At 40.7% G+C, this 16,651-nt stretch overlaps 1 protein-coding gene across 16 annotated transcripts in view; it reads right to left on the bottom strand.

Moving 5' to 3' along the window:
• The window catches only part of unm_hu7910 (un-named hu7910), a 230,793-nt gene that overhangs the window by 189,824 nt on the left and 24,318 nt on the right, over positions 1 to 16,651 (bottom strand). Inside the window, exon 1 of one of the 16 annotated variants that reach the window (XM_072571560.1) lies at positions 3,087 to 3,250. The exons of the other annotated variants lie outside the window; for them this stretch is intronic. Coding sequence (XP_072427661.1) covers positions 3,087 to 3,114 — 28 coding nt within the window. The 5' untranslated portion in view covers positions 3,115 to 3,250. Of the gene's footprint in view, positions 1 to 3,086; positions 3,251 to 16,651 lie in introns of those variants that run through there. 16 annotated transcript variants of the gene reach the window in all.

Below are 16,651 nucleotides of genomic sequence, written 5' to 3'. Positions count from 1 at the left end.
TAATCCCAAAGGGACTGGAATACTCATCCTTTATAAACGTGACTATGGTCAACAACTACACACCATTCAAAGAAAGTCCAAAATTGTAAGTATTGGACCCACACATTCAGCATGACCAGACAACCTTATTTGCTTTGCTCAAAAAAATGAGTTTTTTGAAAAAATTCTGATTAGGGTTCAATTCCTGCCTGCTGTAGGAGGAGTGTGTCCAGTGAGCTCTTTGACCAACATCCAATGTGGCAGACGGCAGAAAAACTTCCTAAGAGCGGTGCGTGGTGCTTAACTGAAGCATTCTGCTCTAGTAGAACAGCTGAATTAAGAACATCTTTTACGTTTTCATTTTGTTGAACACCAGTTAGGGAGTGAATCCTAGTAGTGACTTTTGGTTGGATAACTCCACCTCTGGTATTCAATGGCTGCATGGCTCTATCGCAGAGAGAGTGGCTTCTGGCACTAATTCTGCTCATCCTATTTATCCCTTTTTGTTTCTTTACTATTTCCATCAAACATTTCTTGATGCCGTGCATCAGATTGATTAGAAAACAACAAAAAGCACATTTACTGAATTTGTACAAGAGCTTCAAACTGCCAGGTAATACGTACTATAGGGTTTTCCCTCACAGTCCACTGTCAGTGTACATGTTGATAGCCAAGACACACTGAAGTGATGCCCCTTATGGCCTGTCTTGTCCATGTCCAGTTCTACACAATATGAACTGGCCAAATGGTTGGATGAATTACTAGAACTAGTTAAAAACAATGACTGCAGATGCTGGAAACCAGATTCTGAATTAGTGGTGCTGGAAGAGCATAGCAGTTCAGGCAGCATCCAAGTAGCTTCGAAATCGACGTTTCGGGCAAAAGCCCTTCATCAGGAATAAAGCGTCGATTTTGAAGCTACTTGGATGATACTAGAACTAGTTGTCAAGAAGCTTTTCAGACACTGAAAGATTCCTCACATTTGAGAAGACCAAACATGAGTTCCATATTAAGAGCAATGATGTGTCCACATGCTCATTTGACATTGCTAACAAATTCATCGATATACCACGCAAGGATGCAATTGAAAGATGCACAGCAACATTGCAAGTCAGACAAACAAAACTCATACACCATGTTGCTCAAATTCACCCAGTTCTGGCAAAATAAGCTCCCTCCTGTTTCCTGGGTATAATCTCTCTCTCTCTCCTCTTCCTCTCAATTAAACTACAGTAGCTGTGAAATCTGGGTCCAAGATTGGTGGATATCATATACTGTTTCAGGTTCCCTGTCCTAAATGGAATCTGATTGACTAGCCTGCCCAAAAAGAGGACTGTTGTCAAGAAGCAGATATGTTTTGTGAGAGAGGCATTGTTGACGTTTTAAAGGATGGATGAGTCATTTGATGAGCTGGGTTAAGATGGGAAAGTTTCAGAGAAGCTGAAGGATAATTGGGTTTAATAGGGCTTGCAGGATATAAAACTTGCAAATCCAAGTCTTTTTCCCTTTTACCTTTGAGATTCCCAAGGTCTGGAAAACACAGACAAAAGCAGTGAAAATACAGTTTAAGCCCTCTTAAAACTAAGGTATACAGACTCTTTAAATGTATCAATGTCTTAACTGTCAACGTAGTTTGGTCAAAACCACTTAACCCACCTTCTTTAAAACCAAAAGTGGATAAGTTTGACATGAACGTTTACTACCTAAACGGTTTTACAGCTTTAAAACACAAGATATTTACATGCTCCATAATTTTGCCTTTACACACTTCATTTGTGTTACATCTTGCAGTCATTAACTTTTATACTCAAAGCAATGACACCATCACTTCACATTCAGGAAAACCATGTCAGCTATATAGCAAAGGTATCTCAACATATGGATATCTTTGCCTTCAACAGTAAAGCAACATTATAATTTCCAAAACTAGCCATCCATCTAACCTGAAGACTCAATTTATAAATTACGAATATCTGTGCAGTAGGCTGTCTACACACCATCAATACTTCTGTACAGTATTCCAGGTGTTGAAACCAGAACGCATTCAGAAAGAGAAACCTATAAAGATGACATTTATTGAAACCCCCAAACAATTTGCATGGTAAATATTCAAGAGGCACTCTCAAACAACTGATATTCATAAATTACAGTCAGCCTTGAATGCACCAAATCCTTTTTTTAAGAACTAAACACATGGGTCAGCAGCAAACTGTAGTTCAGTTTGTGAAGGAAACGGTTTTGTCCAGTGAGCTCTTTGACCAACATCCAATGTGGCAGATGGCAGAAAAACTTCCTAAGAGCTGTGCGTGGTGCTTAACTGAAGCATTCTGCTCTAGAACAGCTGAATTAAGAACATCTTTTACGTTTTCATTTTGCTGAACACCAGTTAGGGAGTGAATCCTAGTAGTGACTTTTGGTTGGATAACTCCACCTCTGGTATTCAATGGCTGCATGGCTCTATCGCAGAGAGAGCGGCTTCTGGCACTAATTCTGCTCATCCTATTTATCCCTTTTTGTTTCTTTACTATTTCCATCAACATTTCTTGATGGCGTGCACCATTACCGCAGCCACTGAATCCTTCTCTTGCCTTCCATTCTAGCAGGAATCTTCCCTTTTGTTCTTCCCTAATGCCTTGTCTATTCACTTGTTTAAAACCTGTTTGTAGTTCCAGTCTTTTCCTGTTCTAATGAGAGGTCATTAACCTGAAATATTAACACACCTTCTTTCTCCACAGAGACGATCAATATAGAAACAGCCAGCAGTTATGATTTTGCTTGTATTAACTACATATTCTGAACAAGTCTAATATTTTAAATGCATTCCCAGCAGTATCAGACTGATTCAGGTCATGAACAAACTCTAAATTAGATTGTGCCAGTCAGGCACAAACTGAGAGGCTATGGGTCTTCTATGATCAAATAGAAAGCTGACTAATTTACAGAGACGCAAAACTCACTATATCCTTAATCACAGTGCAGAATAAAAAACTACAAATTACTAGCACATCACAAACTGCAGATATGAGAGAAAATTCTTTGCAAAAGATCTAATGACAGCAAGAGATCATACAGAGCACATTTGGTTCATTCCACATATTAAGCATTACCTGCATCATCTGCCATGGTGTCAGTCATCTAAACTTCTCTTAAAATTATAGGCAAAAACCATACAATAAATAATAAAAAGCAGATCAAAATGTTCAACTCTGCATCGCAAACTCCAGCTTCATAGATAGGAGAAAGTGAGAGCTAACTCAGCTATAACCTGATATGACTCAAGTCTGCAGAGTCTGCTAATGGTGTATTTTTAGATTTGCTTTCTCCACAAGCCAAACAGATTCAAGTACTCATATGGAAAGGCTCTTCTTTGAATGACAACTATTTGGCAAACTTGTCAGAGTTATCCAATCAAAAGTCACTACTAGGATTCACTCACTAACTGGTGCTCAACAAAATGAAAACATAAAAGATGTTCTTAATTCAGCTTTTCTACTAGAGCAGAATGCTTCACTGTTAGGCACCACGCACAGCTTTTAGGAAGTTTCTAACAGAAGAATTAGAGATCAATTTTAGACAATAATATATTTAGCAGCAAGTGCTTTTTCTCACTTTGCCACAAGATGTCAGCACCTTTATTTTAGAAAGGTTATATGAAGCCTGGGATCTTACACCGTGAGTCCGACAGTGGTAGGTAAGTTGATGGAGGGGATTCTGAGAGATAGAATTTACATGCATTTGGAAAGGCGAGGACTGATTATGGATAGTCAGCATTGCTTTGTGAATGGGAAATCGTATCTCAAGCCTGATTGTGTTTTTTTTAAAAAAGGTAACCGACAAGATTAGATTAGGGCAGAGCAGTAGACATTGTCTACATGGACTTTAGTAAAGCCTCTGACAAGGTTACAAATGGTAGACTAATTAGTAAAGTTAGATCACATGGGATTCAGGGAGAGTTTGCCAATCGCATACAAAATTGGCTTGACATTAGAAGACAGAGGGTGGTGGAGGACAACTGTTTTTCAGACTAGAAGCCAATGATCAGTGGTGTTCCACAGGGATCATGGCTGGGTCCACTTTTGTTTGTCATTTATATGAACAATTTGAATGAGAATTTAGGAGGCACGGTTAGCAAGTTTGTGGATGGGACCAAACCTCAGGCAACTGACTGTGTGGAGTTTGCACATTCTCCCAGTGTCTGCGTGGGTTTCCTCCTGGTGCTCCAGTTTCCTCCCACAGTCCAAAGATGTGCAGGTCAGGTGAATTGGCCATGCTAAATTGCCCGTAGTGTTAGGTAAGGGGTAAATGTAAGGGTATGGGTGGGTTGCGCTTCGGCGGGTCGGTGTGGACTTGTTGGACCGAAGGGCCAACTGCAAGTAATCTAATCTAATCTAAAATTGGTGATATAGTCAACAGTGAAGGTTACCTAAGGTTACAAAGGGATCTTGATCAATTAGGTCAATGGGCCGAGTAATGGCAGATGGAGTTCAATCTGGATACATGAGAGATATTGCATTGTGGTATAACAAACAAGAGCAGGACTTACGAAAGTTAATGGCTGGGCCCTAGGTAATGTGGCTGAAAAGAGATCTAGGGGTTCAGATACAGTTTTTGAAAGTGGTGTAGACAGGGTGGCTAAGAAGGTGTTTAGCACACTTGCCTACATTGCTCAGATCACTAGTTATGGGAGTTAAAACATCATGAGGTTGTACAGGATGTCGGTGAAGCTAATTTTGAAGTATTGTGTACTGTTTTGGTTGCCCTATAGGAAGGATATTATTAAATTGGAGAGGGTTCAGAAAACATTTATCAGGATGTTGCCGGGATTGGAGGATTTGAGTTATAAGGCTAAGCTGGATAGAATTATAGAATCCCTACAATGTGGAAGCAGGCCATTAAGCTCGAGTCCACCCTAACCCTCTGAAGAGCATCCCACCCGGATGCACTTCCCCGACCCTATCTCTACAGTTCTGTGGAAGAGTCAAAACTAATTTTGATTTCTCTCCATTGTTGCTCCAGATCTGCTGAGCTTTTCCAGCTATTTCTCTTTGTTCCTATCCATTTAGCATGCAGTCCCCATGACTCATCCACCTAGCCAGCACATCCCTGAAACTATAGGCAATTTCCCATGGCCAATCCTCTTAACCTCTGAGAAGTGGGAAGTTGAGGGGTGACCTTAGAGGTTTCTCTCTCACACACACGTGCTCAGGTGGTGACACATTCTCTTAAACCGCTACACCCCATTAGTATTGTAACACTAATAGTTTTAGCACATGCCATGATCCTAACCCAGTGGCAATGAAGGGATATTGATATAGCTCCAAGTCAGAAATTGGTATAACTTGCAGGTGGCAGTGTTTACATAAATCTGCTGCCATGGTTTTCTGAGGTGGTAGAAATCATGAGTTTGCAAGGAGCTTTGATGAGTTGCTGCAATTCATTTTGTGGATAATACATCCAGATGCAATGGAGGAGGAATTCAATATTGAAGGTCATGAATTGGATGTCAGTCAAGCAGGCTGCTTTGACCTGACATGAAGTTAAGTTTAAGTGCTCTTGGAGCAACATTCATCCAGGCAAGTGGAGAACATCCAGTCAAGCTTTGGAAAGTCAGGTGATGATTCTCACAGACAGCATTTAAGGCCAGTCTAGAGTGCTGTTCAATGGGAATCCCAACAAGGTTGACTGTGGGTGATTCTGCAATGGTAATGGCATTGAATACCAAAGAGAAATATAATTTCTTGGTATTTGAGTGGAGGAAACATTTCAGCCAAAGTCAGAATTTTGTCTAGGTCTTGCTGTACGCAGAACTGTCAACTAAAGTTTCAAATATGACCAAATCAACGAAACCTCTATTTCAGACCTTCATTCATAAAGCAGCTTAAGAGTGTTAGGCATGGTATACTATCCCCCGAGACATTAATGAATCAATGACACAGGGGCTAAGATGACTGGCATTCAACAGACATCTTCCTTTGCTGCTGGACATAACTCCATCCAATGCTTTTTGCATTCACTTGGTGAGGTTCTGACAGAGACTCGGAAAGTTAGTGCAGACGTTTCCTTCTCCTGTAAATTCAATTCACCAACTCTATTTACAAGTGGATATGATAGGACTACAGAACTGTCAGAGCTGATTTATTGGTTGTGGAACTGCTTAGCTATGTTCACAGCATGCAAATTATAGAATCAGAATCATATAGCAAGGAAACAAACCCTTCGGTACAACTCATCTGCACCAAGTAGACATCCCAATCTGGTCTAGTCCCATTTGCCAGCTCTTGGCCCAAATCCCTCTAAACCCTTCTATTCCTGTACCCATCCAGATGCCTTTTAAGATGTTGTAATTGTACCAGATTCCATCATTTCCTCTGGTAGTTTGTTCCTTGTATGCATCACCTTGTGCATGAAAAGGTTGCCCCTCAGGTCATTTTAAAATATCTTTCCTGTCTCACCCAAAATCTACACTCTCTAGTTTTGGACTCCACCATACTCAGGGGGGGGGAAACCCTTGGCTATTCACCCTATCCATGCCCCTCATTATTTTATAAGCCAGAGAAGTCACCCCTCAGCTTCCGATACTCCAGGGGAAGAAAGCTCCAGTTTATTCAGCCTCTCCTTATAACTCAAACCCTCCAGTCCTGGCAACATGCTTGTACGTCTTCTCTGCACCCTTTCAAGTTTAACAACATCCTTCTGTTAAGTTCTTTTACTCCTGAGGTTCTTACACACTTGATGCAACTGCAACACACCAACTTCTGCGAACAAGCAACCAAATTTATTAAACACAGTACAGTACAGGCTTTCTGAAGGAACCTTTAACACACCTCGCAGAGCTTACAGGGTCGTGGCAAAAAGCTCTCTCTGAACAAAGAAAACATTGAAAGTTCATTAAAGCTTGTACAAGCAAGGTCACCCCCTCTGGACTTGACCTCAATCTACCCCATTTAACATGGTGAGAATGCTGCAAACCACCGTGGAAGGTGCCTTTAATGTGAAGACAGGATTTAGTTCCCACAAGGACTGTGTTGATCACTACTAACAATACTGCTATGGATTGATGTACATGCAACAACGGTGAGGAGGAGTTCACATGGACATTTCCCTCACTTTGACTGTCAGTACCCACTGCAAGTACTGGTAGTTATTTGCATCAAGATTCAGCAAACTCAGCTCAATTTTGCTACCAACTGAATCTAATAACTGCTTTATAGTCTCTGACCTCTTAGTATCTTTTGTATCAGTTTGATACAACTGTGGGTTGCTAGGCCATTGAAGAAGGGTACTGACAATCATAACTTGGTGCCTTTGGGGTCACACCTAGGCCAGACCAAAATTACGACAGATTTCCTTCTTAGAGGATATCAGTAAATAAGATGTTTAGTTTTTGCAGAACAATCCAGTTGCTTCATACTATTGAGAAGAATAACTTTTACTTGATATTTAATTAATTCATTTTAAATTCCATCTGTGTAGGCCCAAGCATTATAAATGCTGTAACAGGACCTTTACATTATTCTTGCCATCCTTCCCTACTTAACTGACTGTAAACTATTAAAGGCACAAGATAAAACACAAGTCTTTTCTTCTACATATGGATGGCACCACAATGTGACTGAGCTCAAGTGTTTCAGAGGATCCCCGTGGAATGCAACGTTTTGATATGAACTGGAGGATCTTAAAAAAACTGCTTAAATGGAGGAGAAAAAGGGCAAACTCATTCAAACCTAGATCATTCTTTTAAAGTAAAAATAAGGTTCACTCAGCACAGGTTTAGATACAAAGTAAAGCTGCTTCTACTCTTAACCTGAAAATCAAACTCCCACGACACTGCCAGGACAGGTAAAGTATAGGATTACATACAGAGCAAAACTTCCCACTTCACACTGATTTGCAGATAATTTTCGTTTGACTATTGAGATCTTTTTGAACTAACAGGGGTGACAACAGTTTTACAGTTGCTTCATATAAATGGGACTTTCAAAGAGCTTTCATAATGGACTTGTTCATAAAATTCAAGTGATTAAAGCTATAGTGCAACATTGGATACAAAATTAGTCATTGGGCAAAAACAAAGTAGCAGTGAATGCTTGATTTTCAGACTGGACAGTAATGTATAGTGTTAGTTCCTAATGGTTGGTATTAAGGCCAATACTCCTCTTGTTATACTAGCCTAGACCTAGGTATGCAGGGCAGACAAGACTCAAAAATGGAGTAAGCAAAAGGGATAGTAAAGAATTCAGGTTTATGAAATGGTATGACACAGTTTAAATTTTAAGACAAGTGGAGGCCATGGATTTGGAATCCTAATAGACATAGCTGTCAGACTGTGCTTGCAGCAAATAATGAGATAACCAATGTGAGGCAAAAATCTACTTTGACTTTTGACCCTTAGTCCTCACTATATGCCATTCTAGGACAGTGTTAGCAGAATTCACCACCAACCAGCGTTTGTGAAGCTGAAGTGCCACTTCATGTTGGGAATTCCATCTATTGTGTTATGTAGCAATGGCACTGTGCTAAATGGGACAGACATTGAATGGATCTAGAACTTTGAGTGGGCTGGGCTTATTTCCCTGGAACATTGGAGGCTGAGAGGTGACCTTATAAAGCTAAGCTCTGCAGTACTTCCAAAGCCAAGCATGGTGGAATATTCCACAAATATTCTTATTGTCAATTTTGGGGGGGGGAAAGACCCAGCAGAGCAGTGCAAAGTACAAAGTTGAAGCACTGTCCTTTTAGGTATTTTTTTGATCATGTATCAATTTGGGAAAAGGACGGTTTTAAAAAAAAGACTTGAGGATAGAACTGCTGTACTTTTTAAAAGCAAGGTACTGAAACTCACACAAATAGCATTTACACCGCTGCTTTCCAAAAAGTGGAGAAGGGATTAACAGATGACATGGCACTATGGCATGAGAGATAAGGTCTGCAAAAACTAAGTGTTGGTTTGTGGAATTGTGACCAGTTATACATGGCTTGAGGGTGTGAATGTTACAGTGAGAAGCCCTTTGCACCTATGGAAGAGTGCGCAAGTGCACACATGCATGTCTCTCTTTTGCTCCAGTAAAATGCTTGCAGCTAAAGCTTACTCTATGCTACTTTCTCCCCACCCCCACCCTCCTCTAGCTTATCTCTCCACGCTTCAGGCTCTCTGCCTTTATTCCTGATGAAGGACTTTTGCCCAAAACGTTGATTTTACTGCTCCTCGGATGCTGCCTGAACTCTGTGCTCTTCCAGCAACACTAATCCAGAATCTGGTTTCCAGCATCTGCAGTCATTTTTTTACCTTGCAGCTAAAGAAAGCCAGTTGTTTTCTCCAACCAGTTGCTGTAAGCTGCTGTTTTTATTAAACAAGTCAGGAACTTTATCATGTGTGAACGACTGCCTCCTGTGAAGTGAAAGGATCTGAAGGGAAATATCAGAGAAACACAGGACTTGGGAAGCAAAAGCCCCTCCATCGAATCCTCCACTATCAATATACTGGGAGTTACCATTGGCCAGAAACTCAACTGGACTCACCACATAAAGACAGTGGCTACAAAAGCAGGTCAGAGATTGAGAGTACTGTGGTAAGTAACTCACCTCCTGTCTCCCCAAAGCTGACCTGTCATTTACAAAGCGCAAGTCAGGAGTACAATGGAATACTGCCTACCTGCCTGGATGTGTGCAGCTCCAACAACACACAAGAAGCTTGACAAAAATTGGGACCAAAGGAGCCCACTTGATTGGTTATGGAGGGAGTGGATGTTTGGGAGGGTGCCAAAGTTCAGTAGCATCAATGTGTACTATCTACAGGTTATAGAACATAGAACATTACAGCATAGTACAGGCCCTTCGGCTCTCGATGTTGCGCTGACCTGTGGAACCAATCTGAAGCCCATGTAACCTACACTATTCCATGCTCATTCATTTGTCTATCCAATGGCCATTTAAAATGCCCATAAAGTTGGTGAATCTACTAAAGTTGCAGGCAGGGTGTTCCATGCCCATACAAATCTGAGTAAATAAACTACCTCTGACATCTGTCCTATATCTATCACCTCTCAATTTAAAGCTATGTCCCCTCATGCTAGCCATCATCATCCGAGGAAAAAGGCTCTAATTGTCCACCTTAACTCTGATTTCTTTTTAAAAGTTTCAATTAAGTCACCTCTCAACCTTCTCTCTAATGAAAACAGCCTCCAGTCCCTCAGTCTTTGTTCGTAAGACCATCCCTCCATACCAGGCAAGATCCTAGTAAATCTTCTCTGAACCCTTTCCCAAAGCTTTCACATCCTTCCTATAATGCGGTGACCAGAACTGTACGCAATAATCCAAGTGCAACCGCACCAGAGTTTTGTACAGCTGCAGCATGATCTCATGGTTCTGAGACAGGAATGTGCTGGCAGAAAGCAAGCTGGTTTGAACAACAGAAGTATCCAAAATAAGGTAGGTGAGCTTGCAGCATGGACAAGTACTTGAGACTTCGATGTTGTGGCCATTTCGGAGACATGGATAGAGCAGGGTGAGGAATGGATGTGGCAGGTTCCAGAGTTTAGATCATGAATTAAGAACAGGAAGGCAGTAAAAGAGGGGGAGGTGTGGCCTTGTTAGTCAAGGATAGTATAACGGTAGCTGAAAGAAATTTTGACGAGGACTTATCTACTGAGGTAGTATTGGGCTGTGGTAAGAAACAGGAGAGGAGAGGTCACACTGCTGGGAGTATTTTATAGGCCTCCGCAAGCTCCAGCGATGTGAAGGATAGGATCAGCAAAACAGAAGTGAAAGGAACAGGGTAGTCATTATGGGGAACTTTAAATTCCTCAACATTGACTGGAATTGCTAAAAGTCTAGTACTCTGATGGATCAGAGTTTGTCCAATGTGTGCAGGAGGGTTTCCTGACACAGTGATATGTCAAAGGGCCGACAAGAGGGGAGGTGACACTGGATCTGGTGCTTGGTAATGAACTAGGCCAGGTGTTTGATTTAGTGGTAGGTGAGCACTTTGGAGAAAGTGACCATAATTCGGTTATGTTTAGTTTAGCGATGGAAAGGGATAGGTACATGCCACAGGGCAAGAGTTATCGATTGGGGGGGGGGGGGGGAAGGGAGGAGGAGGACAATTATAATGCAATTAGACAAGACTTAGGAGGCATAAAATGGATAGCAAAATGCAGAGGCTGGGGACAATCGAAATCTGGAGTTGGTTTAAGGAACAGATATTGCATACCCTTGATAGATATGTCCTGGTCAGGCAGGGATGAAGTGACAAGGTAAGGGAACTGTGCTTTACTACAGAAATTGCATCTCTAGTTAAGCGGAAGGAGGCTTATGTGACAATGAGACGAGATGGTTCAGTTGAAGTGATAGAGAGTTACAGATTAGCTAGGAAGGATTTAAAGAGAGAGTTAGGAAGAGCAAAGAGAGAACATGAACTGTCTTTAGCAGGTAGAATAAAGGAGAACCCTAAAGCTTTCTATACGTATGTGAAGAATAAAAGGATGACTAGGGTAGGAATAGGTACAAAGATGGAAGTAGGAAGTTGCGTGTGGACCCTGTGGAGATCAGAGAGGTGCTAAATGAATATTTCTCATTGGTTTTCACTCAGGAAAAGAAGAATATTGTAGAGGAGAAGAATGAGATATTAGACTTAAAATGATAGACATTAGTAAGGAGGAAATGTTATCAATTCTAGGAGGAGTGAAAATATATAGGTCCCTTGGACCAGATGGGATTTATCAGAGGATTCTCTGGGAAGCTAGGGAGGTGTTGGAGCCTTTGGCTTTGATGTTTCATTGTCTGCAGGTTTAGTACCAGAGGACTGGAGGATTGCAAATGTTGTGCCCTTGTTCAAGAAGGGCAGTAGAGATGACCCAGTAATCATATACCAGTGAGCCTTACGTCTGTTATAGGAAAAATTTTGGAAAGGATTATGACAGATAGGATTTATCATCATCTATCAAGCAACAATTTGATTGCAGATAGTCAAATGATTTCGCCAAGAGCAAGTCATGTCTCACAAACCTCACTGAGTTTTTTTGAGATGGTGACCAAACATGTGGATGAGGTAGGGCAGTTGACTTGGTGTACATGGACTTCAGTAAGGCTCCACATAGTAGGCTGTTGGAGAAAATTCAGAGGCATGGAACTGAGGGTGATTTAGCAGCTTGGATTAGAAACTGGCTTTCTGTAAGAAAGCAGCGAGTGGTGGTTGATGGAAGATATTCGGTTATTAGTGGTGAGACACAAGGATCTGTTTTGGGACCAAACTCCATTTGCCACCTCTCAACCCAGCTCTGCAGCTTATCTATTCCCTCTGCAACCTACAACATCCTTCAGTGCTATCCACAACTCTACAGACATTAGTGTCATCTACAAATTTACTAACCCATCCTTCTATGCCCTCATCCAGACCATAACAATGACAAACAGCGTGAACACAAAACAGATCTTTGCAGTATACCACTAGTAACTGAACTGCAGTATGCTGCAGAAATTCACCAAAGTTTTTAAGGCAGCACCTTCTAAACTCACAAACACTTCTATCTAGAAGGACAAAGGCATCAGATACATGGGAACACCAACAACTGCAAGTTCCACTACAAGTCACTCGCCATCCTGACTTGGAAATATATCCCTCTTCCTTCACTGTCGCTTGATCAAAATCCTGAAATTCCCTCCATTAAGGGCACAGTGGGAAAACGGCTGCAGTTCAAGGCAGCAGCTCACCTCTACCTTCTCAAGGATATCTCAGGACAGTCAATAAATGCTGGTGCGCCAGAGATACCCACATTCCAAAAGTGAATAAAGAAAAGCACCTGAATTGAGCTATTGTTCTATTGCCCCAGTATTTCTTCCGTCCTTCCGTAACATCACTTTAATTTGGCCTGTTTACATGCTTGTAGAGGGTTTTATAAGGGGATTAGAGGTTTAACTAGTAGATTTATATGGCAACAACTCACAGGTATTTACAGTGGTTAGAATCTAACCTTGTCCACATGTTCCCATTTACCAAAGTCTATCAGATGGCTAAATTGGGAACTTTGCATACTTTAGTAAAATAATTTAACTTTTGTGATAACTCAAGGAATAGCAGGGATTGATTTCCAACACATTTTTCCAGTGAGGCATGACAAATCTTTTGTATTTGCATCCATTTTAAAGCCAGAAATGCAGCGAATAATCCATTTCAGCCATCGCCTGAGAACCGCAGTTACTTTGATTCAATCCAACTGATGACAAGAAACAACTGAAGACAATGGATATTGCAAAAGCCCTGAAAACATTACAGCAACAGTACTCAAGATATGCTTCAGTCTATCCATGCCCTTGGCCAAGCTGTTCCAGTGCAGTTACTCATTATGTGGAAAACTGCCCAGGTATGTCACTTTGCATAAAAAGCAGGAAGAACCTAATCCAGCCAATAACCCATACCACTCAATATCTAGTCAACTCTCAATTGTCAGCTGCTCAGTTTGGACTATACTGGGATTACTTCACTCCAGATCTCATTACAGCCTCGGTTCAAACATTGAGAAATTAGCTGAATTCCTGAGGTGAGGAAAAAGTGACTGCTCTTGACATCAAGGCAGCATTTAATGTATGGCATCAAAATGCCAATCAACATTGGTGTCAATGGGAATTAGGGGAAAAACTCTCCATGGAGTCACACCTGGAAGACAGGAAGATTATTGCTGCTGGAGATAATTTATCTGTGCCTCAGGACAACACTGCAGGCATTTCTCAGGAATAACATTATAAGACCATGAGACATAAGAGCAAAAATTAGGTCATTCAACCCATTAAGTCTGCTCCACCATTCAATAATGGCTGATCAGTTTCAAAATCATTTACTCTTGCTTTCTCCCAGTAATCCTTGATCCTCTTGACAATCAAGAACCTATCTCAGTTTTAAAAATACGGAGTGACCTGGCCTCCGCAGCCTAGCGGCAATAAATTCCATAGACTCACCACACTCTGACTGAAGAAGTTTCTCCTTATCTTGTTCTAAAAAGGTCTTCCTTTTACTCTAAGGCTCTGCCCTCAGGTCCTAGGCTCCTACCAATGGAAGCATATTCAGGCCATTCGGTATTCTGTAAGTTTTGATTAGATCCCCCCCCAGTAGATTTGCCTTCCTAAATATTAAGATAAACTTTGCAGGTTTTGTCAAGAGAATCCTGGACTAAAACTTTAGTATCTTTGCATTTCAGACTTCTGGATTTTCTCCCCATTTAGAGAATAAATATCCTGGCCCAACCATCTTCAATTTCTTCCTCGACGACCTTCTATCTTTCAAAGTTCAGAAATGGGAATGTTGCCTGATGATAAAATAATCAGCACTATTCCCAGCAACTCCAGACACTGAAACAGTCAATGTCCATATACAGCAAAATCAAGACATCAAGGTATGGACTGATTAGTGATAAACAACATACAGGCCACACAAGTGGCAAATTTAAAAAGATTACCATTGCCCCATCAAGTTCAATATTATCACTGAATCCCCCACTATGAATTTCAGCCACACAATACCATAGCTAGAAAAGTAGTCTGCTCAGTTGGCACCCCAGCCATCATTTTCAATATATACTCCCTTCACCATTGATGCACAGTGATAGCCGTATATCCCATCTATAAGGTGCACTGCATTAATTCACTAAGGATCTTTTAACAGCACCTTCCTAACCTATAACTTAGAAGAACAGGATAGACACATGGCAACAACAAATAGGTTTCCTTTCCAGTCATATGATCCACGTGGATTCACAGCATTGTTACTTCATTATCAATGGGTCAAAATCTTTGAACGCCCTTCCCAACAGGGTGGGTGGGCCTATATGACATGATGTGGAGGTGCCACTGTTAGACTGGGGTGGGCAAAGTCAGAAGTCACACGACACCAAACAAATGCCTGTGATTTCAAATAAACCTGGTGTCGTGTGACAGCTTGTCATCATTGCTAAGATGTAGTAATATGTAATAAAAGCTGGCCCTGTAAAGTGTTCAAATCTTTCCAATAAAGTATAAAAATGATTCAGCTGATTTAAGCAGCTTTTGCGCAAGTTTGATGTATGTGAAATGCAAACCTTGAAAGTGTATCTACTCATTTAACATTAATGCTCTCTCTTTAATGGCACTTTGATTTGACTGGTCAGACTGACCAATTTTCTCCCATTTTATCCTCAAGTGCTGACTGAAGATACATACTCTCTCTCAGTGGCAATTATTTTTAGGTATAAAAGGCACCCTTTCTACCATCTTTCTTGATCTAATCATCCCTCAATTTCTAACTCTCAGACATTAATTGATTGCCTGATCTTAGCGCTCTACGTGCAATAACACTGCAAGATCAGTTAGTCCTAACTAAACACAATATACAAATTTCCTTCAAGATTTGCATTCCATGCAACTGTTCCACTATTCAGTCAGGTGAAATTGAGTTCAATAGTGCAATAACAGAACTAGTCTTTGCAGTACAAAACACAACTATTTAGCATTTAGAGTTTGGTTATCTCCAAACTCAATTAATTATTCAAATCACACTTAACTACTGACACAACTCATGGCTTCAAATGACTCCACTTTAACAGTCATTCATGGTAGTATACTTTGCACTTAATCTTTCGCAGTGAGAAAAAAAAAATTCTTCTAGTATTTACTATGAGACCTTATTACAGAGATTCACCTCACTTCCAATAATTTAGAGAAATGAGCTGTGGCAGACTCTAATCCTGCCCTTGCCCCCTATTTTGTATTTTAAAAAGCATTAAGCTGGAAAATGGAGTGCAGTTGTTCATGTAAATAACACTGTCAATCAGAACATGATAATACCAGCAAGTGACTGCAAGCCTACAGTCTATGCTAGCAAAAAATCTGTCAAGTATCACAATTGTGCTCTTTTGAAGTTAATTGCAGTGATGAGAGCACATAGCATGAATAATAAATAAATAGACATTTCACACAGGCAGTGTTTGACTCTGCCAGTTTCTGCTTACGCTACAGAAATACAACAATGGAACTTACACTGTCAAGGCTTTCTATTTCACTCTGCAATGCAAGATAAAGTCTTATTTCAAAACAATGCCAAAACCTGTTAACTTCCCACAGCATCCATCGCCAACTATAGAACTATTCATGGTATCCACTGCAGTGAGTGCATCTACAATATTGAGATCTTTCATCATCTCAGAGGACTAGTAACCCAGCCAACAAGTTAAACCTCTGGGACATGGGTCATGGAACTTGAATTCAATTAATAATAAAGAAAAGCTAGAATTGAAAGTCTAATCAGATAACACATACGATCAGCGATAGTTGTAAAAACCCATCTGGTTCATGAATGTCTTCCAGGGACAGAAATTGCCATCCTTACCTGGCCTGGTTTACATGCAACTTCAGATCCATAGAAACGGGGCTGACGCTTAACTACCATCTGAAGTGGCCTCAGCAGGTCACTCAATTCAATGGCAACAAATGAAAACTTTGTTCAATAATGCCCATATCCCACGTGTATTTTAATAGAGCCTCATTTTATTTGGATTTTCCTAGGGAATGGGAAATATTCTCCACCCATCTTTTCAACTCAAACTGACAAAGCTGAATATAAACATTATTTAACCATGAAAATAACAGTGGCGCAGTGCATCAGTACATGAGCATTTCCAATCTCGGATTTATATACCTCGCTGAAATC

This window comes from Chiloscyllium punctatum, chromosome 5 (assembly GCF_047496795.1).
Source record: "Chiloscyllium punctatum isolate Juve2018m chromosome 5, sChiPun1.3, whole genome shotgun sequence".
NCBI lineage: Eukaryota > Metazoa > Chordata > Chondrichthyes > Orectolobiformes > Hemiscylliidae > Chiloscyllium > Chiloscyllium punctatum.
The sequence above is the reverse complement of the archived record's forward strand: the minus strand, read 5'-3'. Positions and strand labels throughout refer to the sequence as shown.